The following is a 22,658-nucleotide window of genomic DNA, read 5'->3' on the forward strand; positions in this document are numbered from 1 at the left end:
TAGTTGATTTTTATTCCAACAAGAAAAATACAATCTTCGAAAGTCATCCTCCCTTGAATATTCTTTCTTACCTAAACGAATAAGAACAGAATCTGAAAACAGGCAAGTGATTTTACGGAGGGTTGGCCGAGTGGTCTAAGGCGGCAGACTTAAGATCTGTTGGACGGTTGTCCGCGCGAGTTCGAACCTCGCATCCTTCAATAACTTATTTTTTTCCTCAATCTTCGATATTAGACATTTTTTTTTTCCTATGCCTCCCTTTTCCAAGTAATGTTTTTTTTTTTTTTTTTTTTTTTAGCTCCTCTCACAAAAGTACTGAGGACTGAAATGTAAAAACTAATAACACAATAGAAATAATCATATGATGATATAGAAAAGAAGAGAGGAGACAATCATAATATTATACGAACTCATGGCTTTCCTTATGGGAAATTCTACATTCTCGATAGTGACCCTGGTATATTCAATATACTTAGGAATAACTGTCTTTCATAACAATGGCGGCCATACGATTACCGTATTATCCACCTATTCTTGATATTAAACTGGAAATTCTGTGAATTTTGTGATAATTGTTGGAATTCCATTGTTAATAAAGGCTATAATATTAGGTATACAGGGTTTACTAGAAGTTCTCATCGAGGATTTAGGAATCCTCAAAATGGAATCTATATTTCTACATGCTAATGTTACGATTATTCCTCATTTCGTTTTATATGTTTCATTATCCTATTACATTATCAATCCTTGCATTTCAGCTTCCTCTAACTTCGAAGCTTTCCATAACTTCTGTCATCATCTAATACCGTATATGATAATATATTGATAGTATGACCACTAGTTGATACACTGTTGGAATAAAAACCAACTATCATCTACTAACTAGTATTTATGTTACTAGTATATTATCATATACGGTGTTAGAAGATGACACAAATGATGAGAAATAGTCATCTAAATTAGTGGAAACTGAAACGCAAGGATTGATAATGTAATAGGATAATGAAACATATAAAACTGAATGAGGAATGATCGTAATATTAGCATGTAGAAATATAGATTCCATTATGGGGATTCCTATATCCTGGAGGAGAACTTCTAGTATATCTACATACCTAATATTATTGCCTTATTAAAAATGGAATCCCAACAATTACATCAGAATCCGCACAATTATCATAGATGATAATGGATTTTTATTCCAACAATCAGCATGCCTTTTGTATTTCTGTAAAGAAGAGTAAACCATAACCTAAGTCAATATCAAATTTAGGATTGATGAATTTTCTACTCAAAATGCTTTGTTCAAGAAGGTACGAAAGAAGGTTCCAATCGTCCATTTTAGGGTCCTATAGTGTAGTGGTTATCACTTTCGGTTTTGATCCGGACAACCCCGGTTCGAATCCGGGTAGGACCTTTTCTATTTTTTAACCCTCTTGTTTTATTTTTCTTTCTTGGCTTTGAATTGCACAGCCCCTCGCATTTTTTTTCGATACCCTGAAAAAAGGAAAAAGGCGAAGAAATAAGGGCAATTTCTATTTAAAAATTATACAAGCTCGATTTTTCATTTTCTCCTTCCCCTCTCGCCCCTCCCAGTTTTCAACTGTATTTAAATGTTTCTCAGTTATGTTGTGAATTAAAATAATCCTAATTGTCAACTAAAAAAGTCTAAGTTAGCAATACCAAAATGAGGCATCATCAAAATATGCATTATGCCCCACAACAACAACCAGTCTATGTCCAACAGCCTCCTCCTCGGAGAGAATCCGGTGGTTGCTGTAGAACCTGTTGTCACTTCCTATGTTGTCTATGTTTAATTAACCTATGTTGTGACGTTTTTTAATTCTAATCGACAGCTAAAAATTAGTATGGAAAGAACATCATATTTAGCCGCTGAAAAAAAAGAAGCAGCTGCGTATCTTCTCAAATTTATGCGTACATAGTGACATATATTTAAAAGCTTCCTCACTTTCCTTTTTTATATTTTTTCATTGCTCAAGTATTAGTCACATCGGAAAGTATGCTTGCTGCATTAAATACATGCATGTGTTTATAAGTGTTTGCATTTTCTCTCTCTTCTTTTTTTTCTTCCTGTTACTTGTATACGAACGACATATTTATTTTCACTATTTCTCATTTATATTTATAGCTACTACCCCTATTACGTTACAAGAACACTTTATAGCATTATGTTCATTAAAAACGATCACGCCGGTGACAGGAAACGCTTGGAAGACTGGAGAATCAAAGGTTATGATCCATTAACCCCTCCAGATCTGCTTCAACATGAATTTCCAATTTCAGCCAAAGGTGAGGAAAACATTATCAAGGCAAGAGACTCCGTCTGTGATATTTTGAATGGTAAAGATGATCGTTTAGTTATCGTGATCGGGCCATGTTCCCTACATGACCCCAAAGCCGCTTACGATTACGCTGACAGATTGGCTAAAATTTCAGAAAAGTTGTCAAAAGACTTATTGATTATTATGAGAGCGTATTTAGAAAAACCAAGGACTACTGTTGGCTGGAAAGGGTTGATTAACGACCCTGATATGAATAACTCTTTTCAAATCAATAAAGGTCTACGGATTTCGAGAGAAATGTTCATAAAACTGGTTGAAAAATTACCCATTGCTGGTGAGATGTTGGATACCATTTCTCCGCAGTTTTTGAGTGATTGTTTCTCCTTGGGTGCCATCGGCGCCAGAACTACTGAATCCCAACTGCACAGAGAATTAGCATCCGGTCTATCTTTCCCTATTGGATTTAAGAACGGTACTGATGGTGGTTTGCAAGTCGCCATCGACGCTATGAGAGCCGCTGCACATGAACATTACTTCCTTTCTGTCACAAAGCCAGGTGTCACTGCTATCGTGGGCACTGAAGGTAACAAGGATACCTTCCTGATCTTGAGAGGTGGTAAGAACGGTACTAACTTTGACAAAGAAAGTGTTCAAAATACTAAGAAACAGTTAGAAAAGGCCGGTTTGACTGATGATTCCCAGAAAAGAATTATGATCGATTGTTCCCACGGCAACAGTAATAAAGATTTCAAGAACCAACCAAAGGTTGCCAAATGTATTTATGACCAGCTGACGGAGGGTGAGAATAGTCTCTGTGGTGTTATGATTGAGTCCAACATAAATGAAGGTAGACAAGATATTCCCAAAGAAGGTGGCAGAGAGGGATTGAAGTATGGTTGTTCTGTTACGGATGCTTGTATTGGCTGGGAGTCCACCGAACAGGTATTGGAGCTATTGGCAGAAGGTGTTAGAAACAGAAGAAAGGCCTTGAAAAAATAGCCTGTAAATGAGGGAAAAATGCAAATAATCTTGAATGATACTCAAAACTTTTGATTTATTGTAATTTCTTTCTGAACCATATTTATTACATTCAAACTTTTTTTTTTTTGCCTTTTATAAAAAAAAATACTTATAAGAAAAGAGAAAGAAAATGACAGTTTTCTATGTATCATTAAATAAACATCCATATACAAATATAGCGTTATGTTTTACTTTTATTATTTACATGCATAGAAGTGTTGGCAAAATTCTTTACGAGCCACGGGGCTGCTATTTCAGGTTTTATTTCCATCTTAAGCCATCGTTAACTTCTTCACATTTTCTTTCACAAACAATTTTACATAGCGATTGGATACCCAGTTTCCCTCTTCTAGAAGGAATCACATTGGCAAAGTGATTTAGTACTTCTCTTTCGGTAACTTTGGCGCCAGTGTCATCATTCGTTCTCTTTTCAATATACGCAGCGATTTCCTGTTCTGTAGGCAATTGGTATTTAGAATGGTAGGGATATTGAGTCCAAGTAACATTCGAGGTATTTCTTAGTAATGACATTGGTAGCGATGGTTTAGGAGATGTGATAGATGTCAACTGAGATACAAATAACTGTTCCTTCTTTGTCCATGGATACGGGACCCTTTGTTTATCAATAAGTTTATGCTTTGTGGCTTCAGAGAATTCCACCAAAGAGTCCTGGTTCATGCACATGTTAGCTGCTGTGTATAAGTCTCTTTTGATAGCAGATTCTATGTGATCTCTGGAATTCTCTTGCACCAATCTCAAGGCGATTTGAAGAGAGGATGGTGACTTGGTTAACAATTTCGTTTTGATTTCTTGTGCGAAAGCCTTACCTTCCGCAGAACCTTCATATTGACGTAAGTTATTCATTATGTCTTCAATAGTACCATTTTTAGACAAGTTAAAACAGGCTTCAATAACGTTTAATTTCTCGTTAGAATACTTGAAAACATAATCTTTTGGTAATGGTGATACGAATTCGTCGATGGATTCGTTAACCATCCCGAAGAAGTATGCAGATTGTGGATCGTTATTAAAAGGGGGGCTAATTTCACCTAATCTTTTCTGCAAAGCATCTAAATTTTCACTACTGACGTAATGAGACGCTAAGCCGAGCATATAAGCGTCTGCTCCTGTGACTACTTCTCCTGTAAGACATAGATACAGGGCCATTTGTGAGTTTGAGTTAGCCAATGTCACGATTCTAGGGAGAGCAAAAGTTGAGCCTACATCTGGAAAAAAACCAATGTCCATCTCGGGCATGGCCCATTTGGTGTTTTCTGTAGCAATTCTAAAGGGCGTGTGAATGGATAGACCAACGCCGCCACCCATGGTGATACCGTCCATGAAGGTAACAATTGGTTTCAAGTAAGTTGCTATTTGAAAATTCAAAGAATATTCATCAGTAAAAAATTTGATGGACTTGGCAAATTCTTTGTTAAAATTGAATATTGCCACAGTAGCTACATCACCACCAGCACAGAACGAACGTGGTCGGTTGGATGACTTTAAAATGACTAAGTTTGTAGTATCGCTCTTTGCATACTCGTTCAAAGTCTTGAACATGGATTCTGACATTTCGGCGTTCAAAGCATTGAGCTTTTTGGGCCTATTTAGCGTGATAACTCTAGCTGTATCTTGAACGGTAAATAGCACAGGTGGTGCGTCGGTGACATTTAGCTGGGGTTGAGTAGTCATGAATGTACGTGTGGTAGTTTTAAATCCGTATTTAGACGACAATTGGGCACATTTTAGCGTATTTCTGAGCATTATTTGTGGTGGCTAAACAGAACCAAGTATTATATAAATGAGGATTCCCGTACACAGGCGCAGGAAACAAGCTGCTCTTATCTTCTCGGCTACCTCATCAATCATTTGGCTCCGAGGTTTAACACTTTTCTTTGCACTTGCCTCTCCAATTCCGAAGTTCCGAAGGGTGACCCGGATTGTGTTACTAAACAAGAGAAGATTGGTAGAAAACGCAATGGGTCAGTTTGGCTGGCTGAATCCTTGGAATCCTGTAAGGCTGCTTACTACAAATGGGTTAGGGACTGTTCTCTTCGGCATAATGTTTAAGTGTTAGTTTTGAGATATTACATGTTTAAGAATTCAAAAAACCTTTCTATTAACCCAGGAAACGATGCGGATAAGGCGAGCTTCTCCGACCCATGAGCACAATAGATCAAGTTCTGTTCTAGTTGTTGGTTAGTAGTTTATGGAATGCTAATGGCATTAGTGATGTAGGAATATTTTTGGTGTAGTGTATGGGTGTTGTGAAAATATTTGCCATTTGAATTTTTTTCGGCGCTTTTCTTTTTTTTTTTCTTTTTTTTTTAGCTTGAATTATCGATGAATGATGAAATGACTCTTAATGAACTTCGAAGTTATATATACAGCCACTTTTTTGTTTAGAAAGAAAAGTATAATTATCTTACATACATTGATTTATTGCTCTGTCCTTCCTCCGAGAAATCCGTAATAAACTTCAATAGCATAATGTCTCAACAAGATAATGTCAAAGCCGCCGCTGAAGGTGTTGCTAACCTACATCTCGACGAAGCTACCGGGGAAATGGTCTCCAAGTCTGAATTGAAGAAGCGTATCAAGCAAAGACAAGTCGAAGCTAAAAAGGCCGCCAAAAAGGCTGCCGCTCAACCAAAACCGGCTTCCAAAAAAAAAACAGATTTGTTCGCTGACCTGGATCCATCGCAATATTTCGAAACAAGATCTCGCCAAATTCAAGAATTGAGAAAGACTCACGAACCAAATCCATACCCACACAAGTTTCACGTTTCTATATCCAATCCTGAGTTCTTGGCCAAATATGCGCATTTGAAAAAAGGTGAAACCTTACCTGAAGAGAAGGTTTCAATTGCTGGTAGAATTCATGCCAAAAGAGAATCTGGCTCCAAATTGAAATTCTATGTTCTTCACGGTGATGGTGTTGAAGTTCAATTGATGTCCCAATTGCAGGACTACTGCGACCCAGACTCTTACGAAAAGGATCACGACCTTTTGAAAAGGGGTGATATCGTTGGTGTCGAGGGTTACGTCGGAAGAACTCAACCAAAGAAAGGTGGTGAAGGTGAAGTTTCCGTCTTCGTTAGCAGAGTGCAATTATTGACACCATGTTTGCACATGTTACCTGCCGACCACTTTGGTTTCAAAGACCAGGAAACCAGATACAGAAAGCGTTATTTGGATTTGATCATGAACAAAGACGCCAGAAACCGTTTTATTACCCGTTCTGAAATTATCCGTTACATCAGAAGATTTTTGGACCAAAGAAAGTTTATTGAAGTAGAAACTCCAATGATGAACGTTATTGCTGGTGGTGCTACCGCTAAGCCATTTATTACCCACCATAATGACCTTGATATGGACATGTACATGAGAATTGCTCCAGAATTGTTCTTGAAACAATTGGTTGTCGGTGGTTTGGATCGTGTTTACGAAATTGGTAGACAATTCAGAAATGAAGGTATCGATATGACACATAATCCAGAATTCACCACTTGTGAGTTTTATCAAGCCTACGCTGATGTTTATGATTTGATGGATATGACTGAATTGATGTTTTCAGAAATGGTCAAGGAGATCACTGGTTCTTATATTATCAAATACCATCCGGACCCTGCTGATCCAGCCAAAGAACTAGAATTGAACTTTTCTAGACCATGGAAGAGAATCAACATGATTGAAGAATTAGAAAAGGTATTCAACGTTAAGTTCCCATCTGGTGATCAATTACATACAGCTGAGACTGGTGAATTTTTGAAAAAGATTCTTGTCGACAACAAATTAGAATGTCCACCTCCACTAACTAATGCTCGTATGTTAGATAAGCTTGTCGGTGAATTAGAAGATACATGTATCAACCCAACTTTCATTTTTGGCCACCCTCAAATGATGTCTCCATTAGCCAAGTACTCAAGAGATCAACCGGGTCTATGTGAGCGTTTCGAGGTCTTTGTAGCTACAAAGGAAATTTGTAATGCCTACACTGAATTGAACGATCCATTTGACCAAAGGGCACGTTTCGAAGAACAAGCTAGACAAAAGGATCAAGGTGATGACGAAGCTCAATTAGTCGATGAAACCTTCTGTAATGCTCTAGAATACGGTTTACCACCAACTGGTGGTTGGGGTTGTGGTATTGATAGACTGGCCATGTTCTTGACCGACTCCAACACCATTAGAGAAGTCTTATTGTTCCCAACTTTGAAGCCTGATGTTTTGAGAGAGGAAGTCAAAAAGGAAGAAGAAAATTAAGCTAAAAGATATTAGAACATATTGTATAATGTAAGTATTATTATTCTAAGATAGAGCTTGAATATGAAAACTCATTACCTAAATTTGTTTATGTTCGGTAGCCCTAAAGGAGCTTAATTAAAAATAAAAAAATCTAAACTATTACGTAAGGGGGAGAAGGGATAAGGGATGCAAAAGGAAAGGCACTCAATAAATTGCCCTCCTTATTAATGCTTGACACTGATATTAATTTCGCTTTGAAGGGTTGTGGATGTGCTATACGCTTCAAATGGATCGTGTTTACTGCTTCGCTCCAAATCGTTTTCCGAATTGTGAGCTCTCTGAGTTTTGAAATAGCGCCTCTTTCCACACTTGTAAAGTTCAGCACCTATCCAGAATGCAATTGTGAATGCAATGGCGAGACCCCATTCAGCACCAATTGGTTTATGCAAAAACACTTTATCATTAATAACCGGAATATAGACGACGGGGAAGGCTGACACAAATCCAAAAATGATTGACCAGAACAAAAACTGGTTTCCCCAAATACTTCTGAAAAATTCCTTGACTGGGCTGTCAGTGTCTGGATGCATTCTGAAAAAAGATCTTCTCATGTCAACCACTTCCCAAGCCAGAATCAAAGCGCACCACGTCATAGTTGCGAAAGCCGCAGAACGTGATCTATAAACATCACGACAACTGCTGTTATAGGTGCCATCACAATCGTGCCCCAATCTACCACTATTTATTCCATACAGTGATCCAGTAAATGAAGCCATACAGGACCCTGTCATTATAATCCCATATGCAAATGTATCTATAATAACCTCCCATGTGAAAATACCAACCTCTGAATCATTAGGAGGTCTATCCATCAAATCTGGAGCAGCCTTTTCTAGACCTAGCCCCATAGCAGGAAAACAAGAGGTGACGACAATAATCCACAATACTTCCACTGGTGATAAGGGAAATACTGATTTTCCGTTCTCATCTCTGAATACTAAACCAATGATCAAATACAAAGCCTGAGCAACATTTTCTGCCAATAATTGTAGGACAAACTTCTGAATGTTATCCGTCATCCTACGACCTTCTTCGACAGCATTCAAAATAGAAGCAAAATTGTCATCGCTTAGAACAATATCAGACGCTTCTTTGGAAACATCTGAACCATTAATACCCATTGCAATACCAACATTGGCCATTTTTAGAGATGGAGAATCGTTAACACCGTCACCTGTCATTGCGCAGAACTTCTTCCTACGGTGTAAAGCTTCGATCATTCTCACCTTAGTCTGCGGAGAGCAACGTGCAATAACTAAAGGTAAGACGGGCAAATCGTCCACTTCCTCCTCACTTAGTCCGTCAAACTGAGATCCGGTCATGACCATACTGTCAACAATCTCTTGGGAGTAATGGTACAAATTGGTGGGTAAGATGCCAACCTCCTGAGCGATAGCCTTTGCTGTACCCACAAAGTCCCCAGTTAACATATGAACGTTAATACCAGCTTGGTGAAACTTCTTGACTGCACCGGCAGTCTCATTTCTGGGTGGATCGTAAATACCAATCAACCCTAGGAAAACTAAATCACTTTCTGCGGTGGCCCTGTTTGAAGTAATGTTTTTCAATTGATCGTCATTCACTTGATCTTTAGTGAAAGATTTGGAGGCAAAACCCAAGACTCTTAAACCCTCATTTGATAGACTGTAAACATTTTTCCTTATCGTTTCGACATCACAATCGGTCAATGGTGTGATTTTTACACCATCCTTACCATACCAAGAACTGCAACAACTGATGATGCTTTCGAAAGCACCCTTGCCATAAATATTATATGTTTCGTTGTGATTGTTGTAGTAGACAGATGACATTCGCTTCACAGTTGAGTCGAATGGGAATTCAGCAATATGTTCGAATTGTGCACTGCCAGGCTTCTCATTGTGTTGTGAAAGAGAGGATTGGTCATTCTCATTACTTTGATTAGTCGATTTCTCACCGGTAAGGGCATTGTGAGGCAAGTCCATCTTAGTAGCAAACACTTGAATCGCAATTTCTGTTGGGTCACCATGAGCTTTCCAACAGTCAGTTGCGTCATCTTTGAAAACAGTAGCAATGTTAGCCAAAGTGGCGGTTTCGAGCCATTTTTGAAATAGATCCATGTCAATATCTTCTGGTAAATCTTTTTCGTATAGGCGATCCTTGAAATTCTGGAGAATACCAACGTCACCATCCTCATTATGAGAATATTCGTAAGGTGAAAACCTTGGAATCAAACTCACGTTGCCCTCATTGGGATTAAAGGGGTCATCAGAATTCGAGATAGTTATGGTACCAAAGCGAGGGATCCAAATTTGCCTCGCTAACATTTTACCCTGTGTAAGAGTACCGGTCTTGTCAGAACAGATATCGTTAACGGCACCTAAAGCTTCCAGAGAATCTAATTTTCTTACAATAACGTTTCTAGAAACCATAACAGCAGCCCCAACAGACATGGTGATGGTCAAGACAACGACTAATGAAGAGGGAATCATGGATAGGGCCACACAAATGGCATAGATAGCTACCCTTTTATCTACGTCAAACTTTTGAGAGGCCATGACGATGATAGCAAAAAGTACGGCAATCCAGAAAAGCAATACCGCCAACTTAGACAGTTTCCTGTGCAGGGGCGTACCGACATTTGTACCTAAAAATGCACCAGTAACTTTCTTTGTAGATATCCATGTATTCTGTAACCACGACTTACTAGGATCGCGGGAAATGAGACCTGAATCACCTTGTAGAGATTTTGCAATTTTACCAATTTCACTATTCAAAGCTGTCTTGATGACAATACCCTTGGCTCTTCCCTTGACAACGGCGGATGAAGAAAATGCTAAATTCAAACGATCACCCACGGAGGTTTCTTCTTCTTTTCCAAACACTAAGTTGGCGTCTTTGGAGACAGGCAAAGATTCACCGGTCAGTAGTGATTCATCAGTATCAAAATTCTTAGTTTCAATTAAACGCAAATCAGCAGGAATAGTATCACCGACCTTCACCAGACAAATATCACCTGGAACCACATCTTTTGAGTTTATAGTCTCACTTTTCCCGTTCCTAATAACATGAGCATTGGGAGAGCTCAAGTTTTTCAAAGAGTTCATTGTCTTGGTAGCCTTATATTCTTGAACTAGGCCAATGAGCACATTGACCGCGATAACAAAAGAAATAACGCCACCAGTAATCCAGTCGCGCACAGCGAAAGAGATCGCCATGGATATTACCAAGACCATAATCATTGCATTACATACCTGATGGAGGACCATTGCTTTATAGTCAATTTTGGTATCATCACCCAATGTGTTCTCTCCCACTGCTTTCAGTCTGCGGAGGGACTCATCTTGAGTAAGACCTTCAGTCAGACTTGTGCCTATAAATTCAGCGGCTTCTTCTGTAGTCAATGTGTGATAAGCATTGAATTCTTCATTATTGTTTTCTTTGACAGTTCCCTCGCTCATCGAAAATTTTCAATTATGTGTACAAAGATTTTTCCTCAGTGAGTACATACGTTATCTGATAAGCAAAATACGAATATGAATAACGTTGATTTGGTTAACGTATTCTCGATGTAAAGGATGAAGGAAAATAAAATTCTTTCCTCTTTCTTTGCCTCGAGAGATAATATGGAGATTTAAAGAAGAAAACATCAGCCTCACAATTACACCGCGCGGTGATATAAGGATTTTGATAAAAGAATATATGTGAGTTGAATTTGAACGTCCTGGAAGGAAAAGTCTTGACGAAATAAACGCATTAATTTTCTAATTCTACAAGAATTTAACTAATCCTGTATTGAAATTCATAATTTTAGTTAAGAACCCTGTCATACGCGTAACGTAACTGTATCTGTTTCATGATTTACAACGGCAGCAATAAGAGTATAGCAGTAGTATTCCTCTAAGACATATTTGAACTAGAAAACATACTATTTAGGCTTGTTTATGTTCAGAACCTGTGAAAAGTTCGTTTATAGTAAATAAAAAAACAAATAACAAAATAAATGTAAATATCTAAATATATGAAATGAATAAGGAAAAAGATAGGGAGCACTTAATAGGCCCTGCCTATCATTGTTTAATACCAATATTAACTTCTGTATGGATTGTAGTAGAAGTACTATACGCTTCGAATGGATCGCGCTTATTGTTACTCTCCAAATCATTCTCCGGGTTGTGCGCTCTCTGAGTTTTGAAATAGCGCCTCTTTCCACACTTGTAAAGTTCAGCACCTATCCAGAATGCAATTGTGAATGCAATGGCGAGACCCCATTCAGCACCAATTGGTTTATGCAAAAACACTTTATCATTAATAACCGGAATATAGACGACGGGGAAGGCTGACACAAATCCAAAAATGATTGACCAGAACAAAAACTGGTTTCCCCAAATACTTCTGAAAAATTCCTTGACTGGGCTGTCAGTGTCTGGATGCATTCTGAAAAAGGATCTTCTCATGTCAACCACTTCCCAAGCCAGAATCAAAGCGCACCACGTCATGGTTGCGAAAGCCGCAGAACGTGATCTATAAACATCACGACAACTGCTGTTATAGGTGCCATCACAATCGTGCCCCAATCTACCACTATTTATTCCATACAGTGATCCAGTAAATGAAGCCATACAGGACCCTGTCATTATAATCCCATATGCAAATGTATCTATAATAACCTCCCACGTGAAAATACCAACCTCTGAATCATGAGGAGGTCTATCCATCAAATCTGGAGCAGCCTTTTCTAGACCTAGCCCCATAGCAGGAAAACAAGAGGTGACGACAATAATCCACAATACTTCCACTGGTGATAAGGGAAATACTGATTTTCCGTTCTCATCTCTGAATACTAAACCAATGATCAAATACAAAGCCTGAGCAACATTTTCTGCCAATAATTGTAGGACAAACTTCTGAATGTTATCCGTCATCCTACGACCTTCTTCGACAGCATTCAAAATAGAAGCAAAATTGTCATCGCTTAGAACAATATCAGACGCTTCTTTGGAAACATCTGAACCATTAATACCCATTGCAATACCAACATTGGCCATTTTTAGAGATGGAGAATCGTTAACACCGTCACCTGTCATTGCGCAGAACTTCTTCCTACGGTGTAAAGCTTCGATCATTCTCACCTTAGTCTGCGGAGAGCAACGTGCAATAACTAAAGGTAAGACGGGCAAATCGTCCACTTCCTCCTCACTTAGTCCGTCAAACTGAGATCCGGTCATGACCATACTGTCAACAATCTCTTGGGAGTAATGGTACAAATTGGTGGGTAAGATGCCAACCTCCTGAGCGATAGCCTTTGCTGTACCCACAAAGTCCCCAGTTAACATATGAACGTTAATACCAGCTTGGTGAAACTTCTTGACTGCACCGGCAGTCTCATTTCTGGGTGGATCGTAAATACCAATCAACCCTAGGAAAACTAAATCACTTTCTGCGGTGGCCCTGTTTGAAGTAATGTTTTTCAATTGATCGTCATTCACTTGATCTTTAGTGAAAGATTTGGAGGCAAAACCCAAGACTCTTAAACCCTCATTTGATAGACTGTAAACATTTTTCCTTATCGTTTCGACATCACAATCGGTCAATGGTGTGATTTTTACACCATCCTTACCATACCAAGAACTGCAACAACTGATGATGCTTTCGAAAGCACCCTTGCCATAAATATTATATGTTTCGTTGTGATTGTTGTAGTAGACAGATGACATTCGCTTCACAGTTGAGTCGAATGGGAATTCAGCAATATGTTCGAATTGTGCACTGCCAGGCTTCTCATTGTGTTGTGAAAGAGAGGATTGGTCATTCTCATTACTTTGATTAGTCGATTTCTCACCGGTAAGGGCATTGTGAGGCAAGTCCATCTTAGTAGCAAACACTTGAATCGCAATTTCTGTTGGGTCACCATGAGCTTTCCAACAGTCAGTTGCGTCATCTTTGAAAACAGTAGCAATGTTAGCCAAAGTGGCGGTTTCGAGCCATTTTTGAAATAGATCCATGTCAATATCTTCTGGTAAATCTTTTTCGTATAGGCGATCCTTGAAATTCTGGAGAATACCAACGTCACCATCCTCATTATGAGAATATTCGTAAGGTGAAAACCTTGGAATCAAACTCACGTTGCCCTCATTGGGATTAAAGGGGTCATCAGAATTCGAGATAGTTATGGTACCAAAGCGAGGGATCCAAATTTGCCTCGCTAACATTTTACCCTGTGTAAGAGTACCGGTCTTGTCAGAACAGATATCGTTAACGGCACCTAAAGCTTCCAGAGAATCTAATTTTCTTACAATAACGTTTCTAGAAACCATAACAGCAGCCCCAACAGACATGGTGATGGTCAAGACAACGACTAATGAAGAGGGAATCATGGATAGGGCCACACAAATGGCATAGATAGCTACCCTTTTATCTACGTCAAACTTTTGAGAGGCCATGACGATGATAGCAAAAAGTACGGCAATCCAGAAAAGCAATACCGCCAACTTAGACAGTTTCCTGTGCAGGGGCGTACCGACATTTGTACCTAAAAATGCACCAGTAACTTTCTTTGTAGATATCCATGTATTCTGTAACCACGACTTACTAGGATCGCGGGAAATGAGACCTGAATCACCTTGTAGAGATTTTGCAATTTTACCAATTTCACTATTCAAAGCTGTCTTGATGACAATACCCTTGGCTCTTCCCTTGACAACGGCGGATGAAGAAAATGCTAAATTCAAACGATCACCCACGGAGGTTTCTTCTTCTTTTCCAAACACTAAGTTGGCGTCTTTGGAGACAGGCAAAGATTCACCGGTCAGTAGTGATTCATCAGTATCAAAATTCTTAGTTTCAATTAAACGCAAATCAGCAGGAATAGTATCACCGACCTTCACCAGACAAATATCACCTGGAACCACATCTTTTGAGTTTATAGTCTCACTTTTCCCGTTCCTAATAACATGAGCATTGGGAGAGCTCAAGTTTTTCAAAGAGTTCATTGTCTTGGTAGCCTTATATTCTTGAACTAGGCCAATGAGCACATTGACCGCGATAACAAAAGAAATAACGCCACCAGTAATCCAGTCGCGCACAGCGAAAGAGATCGCCATGGATATTACCAAGACCATAATCATTGCATTACATACCTGATGGAGGACCATTGCTTTATAGTCAATTTTGGTATCATCACCCAATGTGTTCTCTCCCACTGCTTTCAGTCTGCGGAGGGACTCATCTTGAGTAAGACCTTCAGTCAGACTTGTGCCTATAAATTCAGCGGCTTCTTCTGTAGTCAATGTGTGATAAGCATTGAATTCTTCATTATTGTTTTCTTTGACAGTTCCCTCGCTCATCGAAAATTTTCAATTATGTGTACAAAGATTTTTCCTCAGTGAGTACATACGTTATCTGATAAGCAAAATACGAATATGAATAACGTTGATTTGGTTAACGTATTCTCGATGTAAAGGATGAAGGAAAATAAAATTCTTTCCTCTTTCTTTGCCTCGAGAGATAATATGGAGATTTAAAGAAGAAAACATCAGCCTCACAATTACACCGCGCGGTGATATAAGGATTTTGATAAAAGAATATATGTGAGTTGAATTTGAACGTCCTGGAAGGAAAAGTCTTGACGAAATAAACGCATTAATTTTCTAATTCTACAAGAATTTAACTAATCCTGTATTGAAATTCATAATTTTAGTTAAGAACCCTGTCATACGCGTAACGTAACTGTATCTGTTTCATGATTTACAACGGCAGCAATAAGAGTATAGCAGTAGTATTCCTCTAAGACATATTTGAACTAGAAAACATACTATTTAGGCTTGTTTATGTTCAGAACCTGTGAAAAGTTCGTTTATAGTAAATAAAAAAACAAATAACAAAATAAATGTAAATATCTAAATATATGAAATGAATAAGGAAAAAGATAGGGAGCACTTAATAGGCCCTGCCTATCATTGTTTAATACCAATATTAACTTCTGTATGGATTGTAGTAGAAGTACTATACGCTTCGAATGGATCGCGCTTATTGTTACTCTCCAAATCATTCTCCGGGTTGTGCGCTCTCTGAGTTTTGAAATAGCGCCTCTTTCCACACTTGTAAAGTTCAGCACCTATCCAGAATGCAATTGTGAATGCAATGGCGAGACCCCATTCAGCACCAATTGGTTTATGCAAAAACACTTTATCATTAATAACCGGAATATAGACGACGGGGAAGGCTGACACAAATCCAAAAATGATTGACCAGAACAAAAACTGGTTTCCCCAAATGCTTCTGAAAAATTCCTTGACTGGGCTGTCAGTGTCTGGATGCATTCTGAAAAAGGATCTTCTCATGTCAACCACTTCCCAAGCCAGAATCAAAGCGCACCACGTCATGGTTGCGAAAGCCGCAGAACGTGATCTATAAACATCACGACAACTGCTGTTATAGGTGCCATCACAATCGTGCCCCAATCTACCACTATTTATTCCATACAGTGATCCAGTAAATGAAGCCATACAGGACCCTGTCATTATAATCCCATATGCAAATGTATCTATAATAACCTCCCACGTGAAAATACCAACCTCTGAATCATGAGGAGGTCTATCCATCAAATCTGGAGCAGCCTTTTCTAGACCTAGCCCCATAGCAGGAAAACAAGAGGTGACGACAATAATCCACAATACTTCCACTGGTGATAAGGGAAATACTGATTTTCCGTTCTCATCTCTGAATACTAAACCAATGATCAAATACAAAGCCTGAGCAACATTTTCTGCCAATAATTGTAGGACAAACTTCTGAATGTTATCCGTCATCCTACGACCTTCTTCGACAGCATTCAAAATAGAAGCAAAATTGTCATCGCTTAGAACAATATCAGACGCTTCTTTGGAAACATCTGAACCATTAATACCCATTGCAATACCAACATTGGCCATTTTTAGAGATGGAGAATCGTTAACACCGTCACCTGTCATTGTGCAGAACTTCTTCCTACGGTGTAAAGCTTCGATCATTCTCACCTTAGTCTGCGGAGAGCAACGTGCAATAACTAAAGGTAAGACGGGCAAATCGTCCACTTCCTCCTCACTTAGTCCGTCAAACTGAGATCCGGTCATGACCATACTGTCAACAATCTCTTGGGAGTAATGGTACAAATTGGTGGGTAAGATGCCAACCTCCTGAGCGATAGCCTTTGCTGTACCCACAAAGTCCCCAGTTAACATATGAACGTTAATACCAGCTTGGTGAAACTTCTTGACTGCACCGGCAGTCTCATTTCTGGGTGGATCGTAAATACCAATCAACCCTAGGAAAACTAAATCACTTTCTGCGGTGGCCCTGTTTGAAGTAATGTTTTTCAATTGATCGTCATTCACTTGATCTTTAGTGAAAGATTTGGAGGCAAAACCCAAGACTCTTAAACCCTCATTTGATAGACTGTAAACATTTTTCCTTATCGTTTCGACATCACAATCGGTCAATGGTGTGATTTTTACACCATCCTTACCATACCAAGAACTGCAACAACTGATGATGCTTTCGAAAGCACCCTTGCCATAAATATTATATGTTTCGTTGTGATTGTTGTAGTAGACAGATGACATTCGCTTCACAGTTGAGTCGAATGGGAATTCAGCAATATGTTCGAATTGTGCACTGCCAGGCTTCTCATTGTGTTGTGAAAGAGAGGATTGGTCATTCTCATTACTTTGATTAGTCGATTTCTCACCGGTAAGGGCATTGTGAGGCAAGTCCATCTTAGTAGCAAACACTTGAATCGCAATTTCTGTTGGGTCACCATGAGCTTTCCAACAGTCAGTTGCGTCATCTTTGAAAACAGTAGCAATGTTAGCCAAAGTGGCGGTTTCGAGCCATTTTTGAAATAGATCCATGTCAATATCTTCTGGTAAATCTTTTTCGTATAGGCGATCCTTGAAATTCTGGAGAATACCAACGTCACCATCCTCATTATGAGAATATTCGTAAGGTGAAAACCTTGGAATCAAACTCACGTTGCCCTCATTGGGATTAAAGGGGTCATCAGAATTCGAGATAGTTATGGTACCAAAGCGAGGGATCCAAATTTGCCTCGCTAACATTTTACCCTGTGTAAGAGTACCGGTCTTGTCAGAACAGATATCGTTAACGGCACCTAAAGCTTCCAGAGAATCTAATTTTCTTACAATAACGTTTCTAGAAACCATAACAGCAGCCCCAACAGACATGGTGATGGTCAAGACAACGACTAATGAAGAGGGAATCATGGATAGGGCCACACAAATGGCATAGATAGCTACCCTTTTATCTACGTCAAACTTTTGAGAGGCCATGACGATGATAGCAAAAAGTACGGCAATCCAGAAAAGCAATACCGCCAACTTAGACAGTTTCCTGTGCAGGGGCGTACCGACATTTGTACCTAAAAATGCACCAGTAACTTTCTTTGTAGATATCCATGTATTCTGTAACCACGACTTACTAGGATCGCGGGAAATGAGACCTGAATCACCTTGTAGAGATTTTGCAATTTTACCAATTTCACTATTCAAAGCTGTCTTGATGACAATACCCTTGGCTCTTCCCTTGACAACGGCGGATGAAGAAAATGCTAAATTCAAACGATCACCCACGGAGGTTTCTTCTTCTTTTCCAAACACTAAGTTGGCGTCTTTGGAGACAGGCAAAGATTCACCGGTCAGTAGTGATTCATCAGTATCAAAATTCTTAGTTTCAATTAAACGCAAATCAGCAGGAATAGTATCACCGACCTTCACCAGACAAATATCACCTGGAACCACATCTTTTGAGTTTATAGTCTCACTTTTCCCGTTCCTAATAACATGAGCATTGGGAGAGCTCAAGTTTTTCAAAGAGTTCATTGTCTTGGTAGCCTTATATTCTTGAACTAGGCCAATGAGCACATTGACCGCGATAACAAAAGAAATAACGCCACCAGTAATCCAATCATGCATGGCAAACGAGATTATCATGGATATTAGAAGGACCATGATCATGGCATTACATACCTGATGGAGGACCATTGCCTTGTAATCAATTTTAGTGTCATCACCCAATGTGTTCTCACCCACTGTTTTCAATCTGTGGACGAACTCATCTTGGGTCAAACCTTCAGTTAGACTTGTGCCTATGAATTCAGCGGCTTCTTCTGCAGTCAGCGTGTGATAAGCATTGAATTCTGCATTATTGTTTTCCTTAGTAGTTCCTTCGCCCATCGAAAATTTTCAATTCTGTGTACGAAGTTTTTTCTTTAATTAGTAAATATACGTATTGTTGCCTCAAATAAATGTGAATTAAGTGTGAACAGTTCACTTGATGAAGATATCTGCTTTATTAAAGTTAATATTAGAATATAAATGATTAGACTATTACTAATGAGAAAAGAAAGATAGGAGAAATAGTAGAAATTAATAGTACTCTAAAAAGAAAGAACGGAATAAGAGGAAAAGACCTTTTATCTATTCAAATTGTTTCCCTTAGGTATATATATATATATATATATATATATATATTTTCCCTGTATATATCTATGTAAATGACGAAAACGCATGACATTTTAAAACCTACCCCGGGTTTGACCACAACCCACCGTTCATCTAATATTAACCCGCACCCACCAAGGAAAGAGGCAATAATTCGGGAATACTGCTCTAAGACCTTGTTTTTTCTTCTGTCAGGTGAAAGTATATGACCAAAATCTACATCCCTGCCCTAACAAACGTCATAGAAGTAGGAAATAAATGATGAGCCCCGCAAAATGACGCCGCACGGCGATGTTTAAGACCCTGTACTCACAATGTAACCACTTCGTGCAGAAGCTTCTGGGAGGAAAGGGTCCGTACATGAATTATCACACCCACACCCCTCATTCAATCCTTCTACCGCGCATGGTAATCAATCATAACAGGAAGCGATAAGAAAGTTTACATTGCACAGCCACCCTCATTGCCTCTGTGATTGAAGATCTGGGAGTGGGGCTAAAGGTGCAACTTCCGTACAAGAGTGACGAGATAAAGGATTTTCCACGGAATGGCTGACAAAATTCGGGGCTTGTGTGAGTTCCACGTGCGGATGACTTAATAAGCTCAGTGATTGTACTTTTGACATGATTGATGAACGGCTAGAGATAGCCACCGAGTGGCTACTTAGTAATAACCAGCGTAGGAAACAATTACGGATTTTGTTATCGTTCACCGATAACCCTAAAATATTGACCACACTGGTAGTCATTAGAATTTAACCAAGAGGGTAGCTTAGTTCGACCGATAATCAATATTACTGAAGTCTTATCAAATTCTGACTCTTGCCATACCGTTTCTTATCGTCACTGTTTAATCCGGAAATTAGTCATGTATCCACACATCCTTTATTAACAGCAGAGAGATTGGGCAAGAATGTTAGCAAACTATGTACCAGGCGGGTAATACCTGTACATCTATTTTCTTTTGAAAAGGAAAAAATGCAAGAAAGGGCATGAAATGAAACTATTTGGTACAAATTAGAATTATGCGAACCGTGCAAAATCAGAAAAGGGGGAAAAACATTGGCCAATGCTTAGAAATACCATTGCATTAAGATCATTTATCAGAACACAGTCGACGCGCCCATATCCTGTAAATGTAGAGGCAGTCTACTATGCTCCTTTAAAGTTACCTATCAAATATGGTGATTTAGTTGCAGACATTCAGTTAAGATCGTATGACAATGAAAACCTCGATTTTTATTCAGACTTCATACTTAGAACAGGTTACTATTTGGGTATCCCATTGACAGGTCCTAAACCTTTGCCCACGAGAAGAGAAAGGTGGACTGTAATAAAATCACCTTTCGTGCACGCTAAATCCAAAGAGAATTTTGAAAGACATACACATAAGAGGCTCATTAGGGCCTGGGATACGAACCCCGAAGTGCTACAGATGTTGATAGCTTACATTACGAAGCACTCTATGGCAGGCGTCGGAATGAAATGTAACTTCTTTCAAAGGTCCGAAATATCGCTGGACTTGGGTTCGGACGCCAATGGCCTCGAAAAATCACTAAGCAATATCGATGAATTGTATTCTCTGAGAAACGATGATAAAGCTCAAACTAGTGCTGTCGGACAAAAAGTATTGGAACTATTGGATAGCCCCGATTTTAAAAAACATTTGGAAAAGAAGTAAAAAGATGATGGCAATCCTATAATTACGCTGGTTCTTGGGACCGAAAAGATTTCGTACTTGTAAATAAAATAGGTGAAGAAGAGGGGCAAAAAGTAGTAGATTAAATGGTTATACTGAATTTATAAGTAAGTTTAATTATATTTTTTAACTATATGATGAACAATTTTGTACTAATATTGCGGCCCGTTATGAGTATTGCTCTTGCCATAAAAGTGTGTTCACTGCTTTGTTTCCTGGTACTGCATACCGCTTAATATTGTTATCGCTCAATAAATTTAGTTTCTGGAAGCTTTCCAAGGACTTACCAGGTAGCGGGCCTGAGAATCTATTTTTTAGTCCATCGGCTACAAAAATCGGTAGTATATTTGTTCTTGGTAAGTAAGCTTTGCTAAAGGAAAGTGTCCTTTTTCTGTTTGTATTCTTCTTCGAATTCCACCTGAAATGTTGGACATTCAGGGATGTGTGTAACCGATACTTCTGGTCAGAGAGTTTGTATACAATATACTCCGCTAATCTGAAAATGGTAAAAAATAATATAAAAACATTCTTGGTAGCAGATATGGAATCTGAATTCATATTGAGAAAGTTTCGCTCAGTACTCCAACTACTTTCGAGCAGAGTAGTGGAATCAGATTCCATTATTGAGGCTTTCGTTCCGAATAATTGTATAACTGGGTTATAAAATAGTTGTTGGAAAATAGAAAAAATGAGGACCTTTAGAAACTTTAAACCTTGAAAAGTAGAAAGGGTAGAAATTTTAAGGCTTTGATTATATAATATTTGCTCCATGTTGTGAAAAGAAAAAGATTTTTTCTCTTAGAGACCTAGTCGTTTGTTAGCTGTTGTTGATTCGCTATTTTCAATAGTAAAGTTTCTAATAAAATGACAAACATGAAGAAGATATAAGTGCGTGTTCTTCCAATATATAATATTTGTACTGCAGATACACAGATTCAAATTTTTCCCTGTTATCCGCCTTTCTTCTTGGAAATTGGTAACAGGATTTTGTGTCATTAGCAAAAATAATAGCCATTAGTAAGTACGCTTTGTTATCCCGACGCGAAACAGAAACAGAAATAAAGAAAATGAAAGCTACTCTGATTTACGTTACCGCCATTGAAGATGGAGGATGAAGCACAATAAGAATAAGAAAAAAGAAAATCAGCAAGAATGACGCGAAAATATATTATCAGTGTTAAAAAGCTATTGTCAAAGTTTGTTTCCACCTATAAAGGATTCGGACGAAGAAATTCATGTTGTTGTTGTTATAGGATATCATCATATATATTTTCGATCACTCGCCAAGAGAATGTATAATAAGGAAAAAGATACCACGTTCTTCTGAACATGTTCAATATCCTTTCTCCTACTTTGCTCAGTACTTGAGCCCCATGCGTTTACATGATTTCAAAAGATATGGAGCTGAAGCCTTTTGTCTTGGCCGAGGATATGGCACCTTTTATATGACCGTATGGAAGACGTAGAGTGGATGAAAATTTTGTGAAAAAAAAAAGCTTATAGGAACAAAAACATCCTTACATCTTCGGGTATTTCTTCTAGGGTTGAAGTATAATAATTAACTATACTATTGTTCGGAGACAGTTCTGATGCCTAGTAAAACGCTTGCAGCTCTAAAAAAATTTGTCTTATTTTTTTCTTCTTCAATGAGCTGTTACCATTGCTGTAAGAGATGCTCGAAAGGTAGTACCTTCAGTGAATTATCTGACGTACATCACGTGAACTGTTTTGCGTAGTAAATTGTTCAACGATAATATATCGTTGTTAGTGATCAAAAAGTAACTATGCAAACTGCAAATGTCAAAAAGCCACAGTTTCTAAAAGAAAAGCAATGAATGAAGAAGGTTTGGGG

At 38.6% G+C, this 22,658-nt stretch overlaps 10 protein-coding genes and 3 non-coding genes across 13 annotated transcripts, besides 5 other annotated features; 6 read left to right on the forward strand and 7 right to left on the reverse strand.

The window, feature by feature from the left end:
- Positions 1 to 21: part of a mobile genetic element (YDRCTy2-1; Ty2 element, LTR retrotransposon of the Copia (Pseudoviridae) group; contains co-transcribed genes TYA Gag and TYB Pol, encoding proteins involved in structure and function of virus-like particles, flanked by two direct repeats) that runs on past the window's edge.
- Positions 1 to 21: part of a long terminal repeat (Ty2 LTR) that runs on past the window's edge.
- A 95-nt stretch (positions 22 to 116) lies between these two features.
- Positions 117 to 200, forward strand: YNCD0008W. Its single transcript has one exon. It is a non-coding gene; the product is annotated as a tRNA-Leu (tRNA).
- Positions 201 to 546: 346 nt separating this feature from the next.
- Positions 547 to 849: a long terminal repeat (Ty1 LTR).
- Position 850: 1 nt separating this feature from the next.
- Positions 851 to 1,179: a long terminal repeat (Ty1 LTR).
- Positions 890 to 1,066, reverse strand: YDR034C-A (uncharacterized protein; the record flags this gene model as incomplete). The annotated part of the gene is made up of 1 exon (NM_001184326.1): positions 890 to 1,066. The coding sequence occupies one exon, from the start codon at positions 1,064 to 1,066 to the stop codon at positions 890 to 892; it is 177 nt and encodes a 58-aa protein (NP_010318.1).
- Positions 1,180 to 1,207: a long terminal repeat (Ty1 LTR).
- A 138-nt stretch (positions 1,208 to 1,345) lies between these two features.
- On the forward strand, positions 1,346 to 1,417 carry YNCD0009W. The gene has a single exon. It is a non-coding gene; the product is annotated as a tRNA-Gln (tRNA).
- A 270-nt stretch (positions 1,418 to 1,687) lies between these two features.
- Positions 1,688 to 1,843, forward strand: CPP3 (cysteine-rich palmitoylated domain-containing protein CPP3; the record flags this gene model as incomplete). The annotated part of the gene is made up of 1 exon (NM_001184327.3): positions 1,688 to 1,843. One exon carries the CDS (start codon positions 1,688 to 1,690, stop codon positions 1,841 to 1,843), a length of 156 nt encoding a protein of 51 aa, NP_010319.3.
- A 346-nt stretch (positions 1,844 to 2,189) lies between these two features.
- On the forward strand, positions 2,190 to 3,302 carry ARO3 (3-deoxy-7-phosphoheptulonate synthase ARO3; the record flags this gene model as incomplete). The annotated part of the gene is made up of 1 exon (NM_001180343.3): positions 2,190 to 3,302. The coding sequence occupies one exon, from the start codon at positions 2,190 to 2,192 to the stop codon at positions 3,300 to 3,302; it is 1,113 nt and encodes a 370-aa protein (NP_010320.3).
- A 282-nt stretch (positions 3,303 to 3,584) lies between these two features.
- On the reverse strand, positions 3,585 to 5,087 carry EHD3 (mitochondrial 37S ribosomal protein EHD3; the record flags this gene model as incomplete). Its single annotated transcript, NM_001180344.1, has 1 exon — positions 3,585 to 5,087. One exon carries the CDS (start codon positions 5,085 to 5,087, stop codon positions 3,585 to 3,587), a length of 1,503 nt encoding a protein of 500 aa, NP_010321.1.
- A 726-nt stretch (positions 5,088 to 5,813) lies between these two features.
- Positions 5,814 to 7,589, forward strand: KRS1 (lysine--tRNA ligase KRS1; the record flags this gene model as incomplete). The annotated part of the gene is made up of 1 exon (NM_001180345.1): positions 5,814 to 7,589. The coding sequence occupies one exon, from the start codon at positions 5,814 to 5,816 to the stop codon at positions 7,587 to 7,589; it is 1,776 nt and encodes a 591-aa protein (NP_010322.1).
- A 206-nt stretch (positions 7,590 to 7,795) lies between these two features.
- ENA5 (putative Na(+)-exporting P-type ATPase ENA5) lies at positions 7,796 to 11,071 on the reverse strand (the record flags this gene model as incomplete). The annotated part of the gene is made up of 1 exon (NM_001180346.3): positions 7,796 to 11,071. The coding sequence occupies one exon, from the start codon at positions 11,069 to 11,071 to the stop codon at positions 7,796 to 7,798; it is 3,276 nt and encodes a 1,091-aa protein (NP_010323.3).
- Positions 11,072 to 11,680: 609 nt separating this feature from the next.
- Positions 11,681 to 14,956, reverse strand: ENA2 (Na(+)-exporting P-type ATPase ENA2; the record flags this gene model as incomplete). Its single annotated transcript, NM_001180347.3, has 1 exon — positions 11,681 to 14,956. The coding sequence occupies one exon, from the start codon at positions 14,954 to 14,956 to the stop codon at positions 11,681 to 11,683; it is 3,276 nt and encodes a 1,091-aa protein (NP_010324.3).
- A 609-nt stretch (positions 14,957 to 15,565) lies between these two features.
- Positions 15,566 to 18,841, reverse strand: ENA1 (Na(+)/Li(+)-exporting P-type ATPase ENA1; the record flags this gene model as incomplete). The annotated part of the gene is made up of 1 exon (NM_001180348.1): positions 15,566 to 18,841. The coding sequence occupies one exon, from the start codon at positions 18,839 to 18,841 to the stop codon at positions 15,566 to 15,568; it is 3,276 nt and encodes a 1,091-aa protein (NP_010325.1).
- A 1,335-nt stretch (positions 18,842 to 20,176) lies between these two features.
- RSM10 (mitochondrial 37S ribosomal protein RSM10) lies at positions 20,177 to 20,788 on the forward strand (the record flags this gene model as incomplete). Its single annotated transcript, NM_001180349.1, has 1 exon — positions 20,177 to 20,788. The coding sequence occupies one exon, from the start codon at positions 20,177 to 20,179 to the stop codon at positions 20,786 to 20,788; it is 612 nt and encodes a 203-aa protein (NP_010326.1).
- A 186-nt stretch (positions 20,789 to 20,974) lies between these two features.
- YDR042C (uncharacterized protein) lies at positions 20,975 to 21,577 on the reverse strand (the record flags this gene model as incomplete). Its single annotated transcript, NM_001180350.3, has 1 exon — positions 20,975 to 21,577. One exon carries the CDS (start codon positions 21,575 to 21,577, stop codon positions 20,975 to 20,977), a length of 603 nt encoding a protein of 200 aa, NP_010327.3.
- A 398-nt stretch (positions 21,578 to 21,975) lies between these two features.
- SNR47 lies at positions 21,976 to 22,074 on the reverse strand. The gene has a single exon (NR_132160.1). It is a non-coding gene; the product is annotated as an SNR47 (small nucleolar RNA).
- Between the last annotated feature and the right edge of the window lie 584 nt (positions 22,075 to 22,658).

This window comes from Saccharomyces cerevisiae, chromosome IV (genome assembly GCF_000146045.2).
Source record: "Saccharomyces cerevisiae S288C chromosome IV, complete sequence".
Classification (NCBI taxonomy): domain Eukaryota; kingdom Fungi; phylum Ascomycota; class Saccharomycetes; order Saccharomycetales; family Saccharomycetaceae; genus Saccharomyces; species Saccharomyces cerevisiae.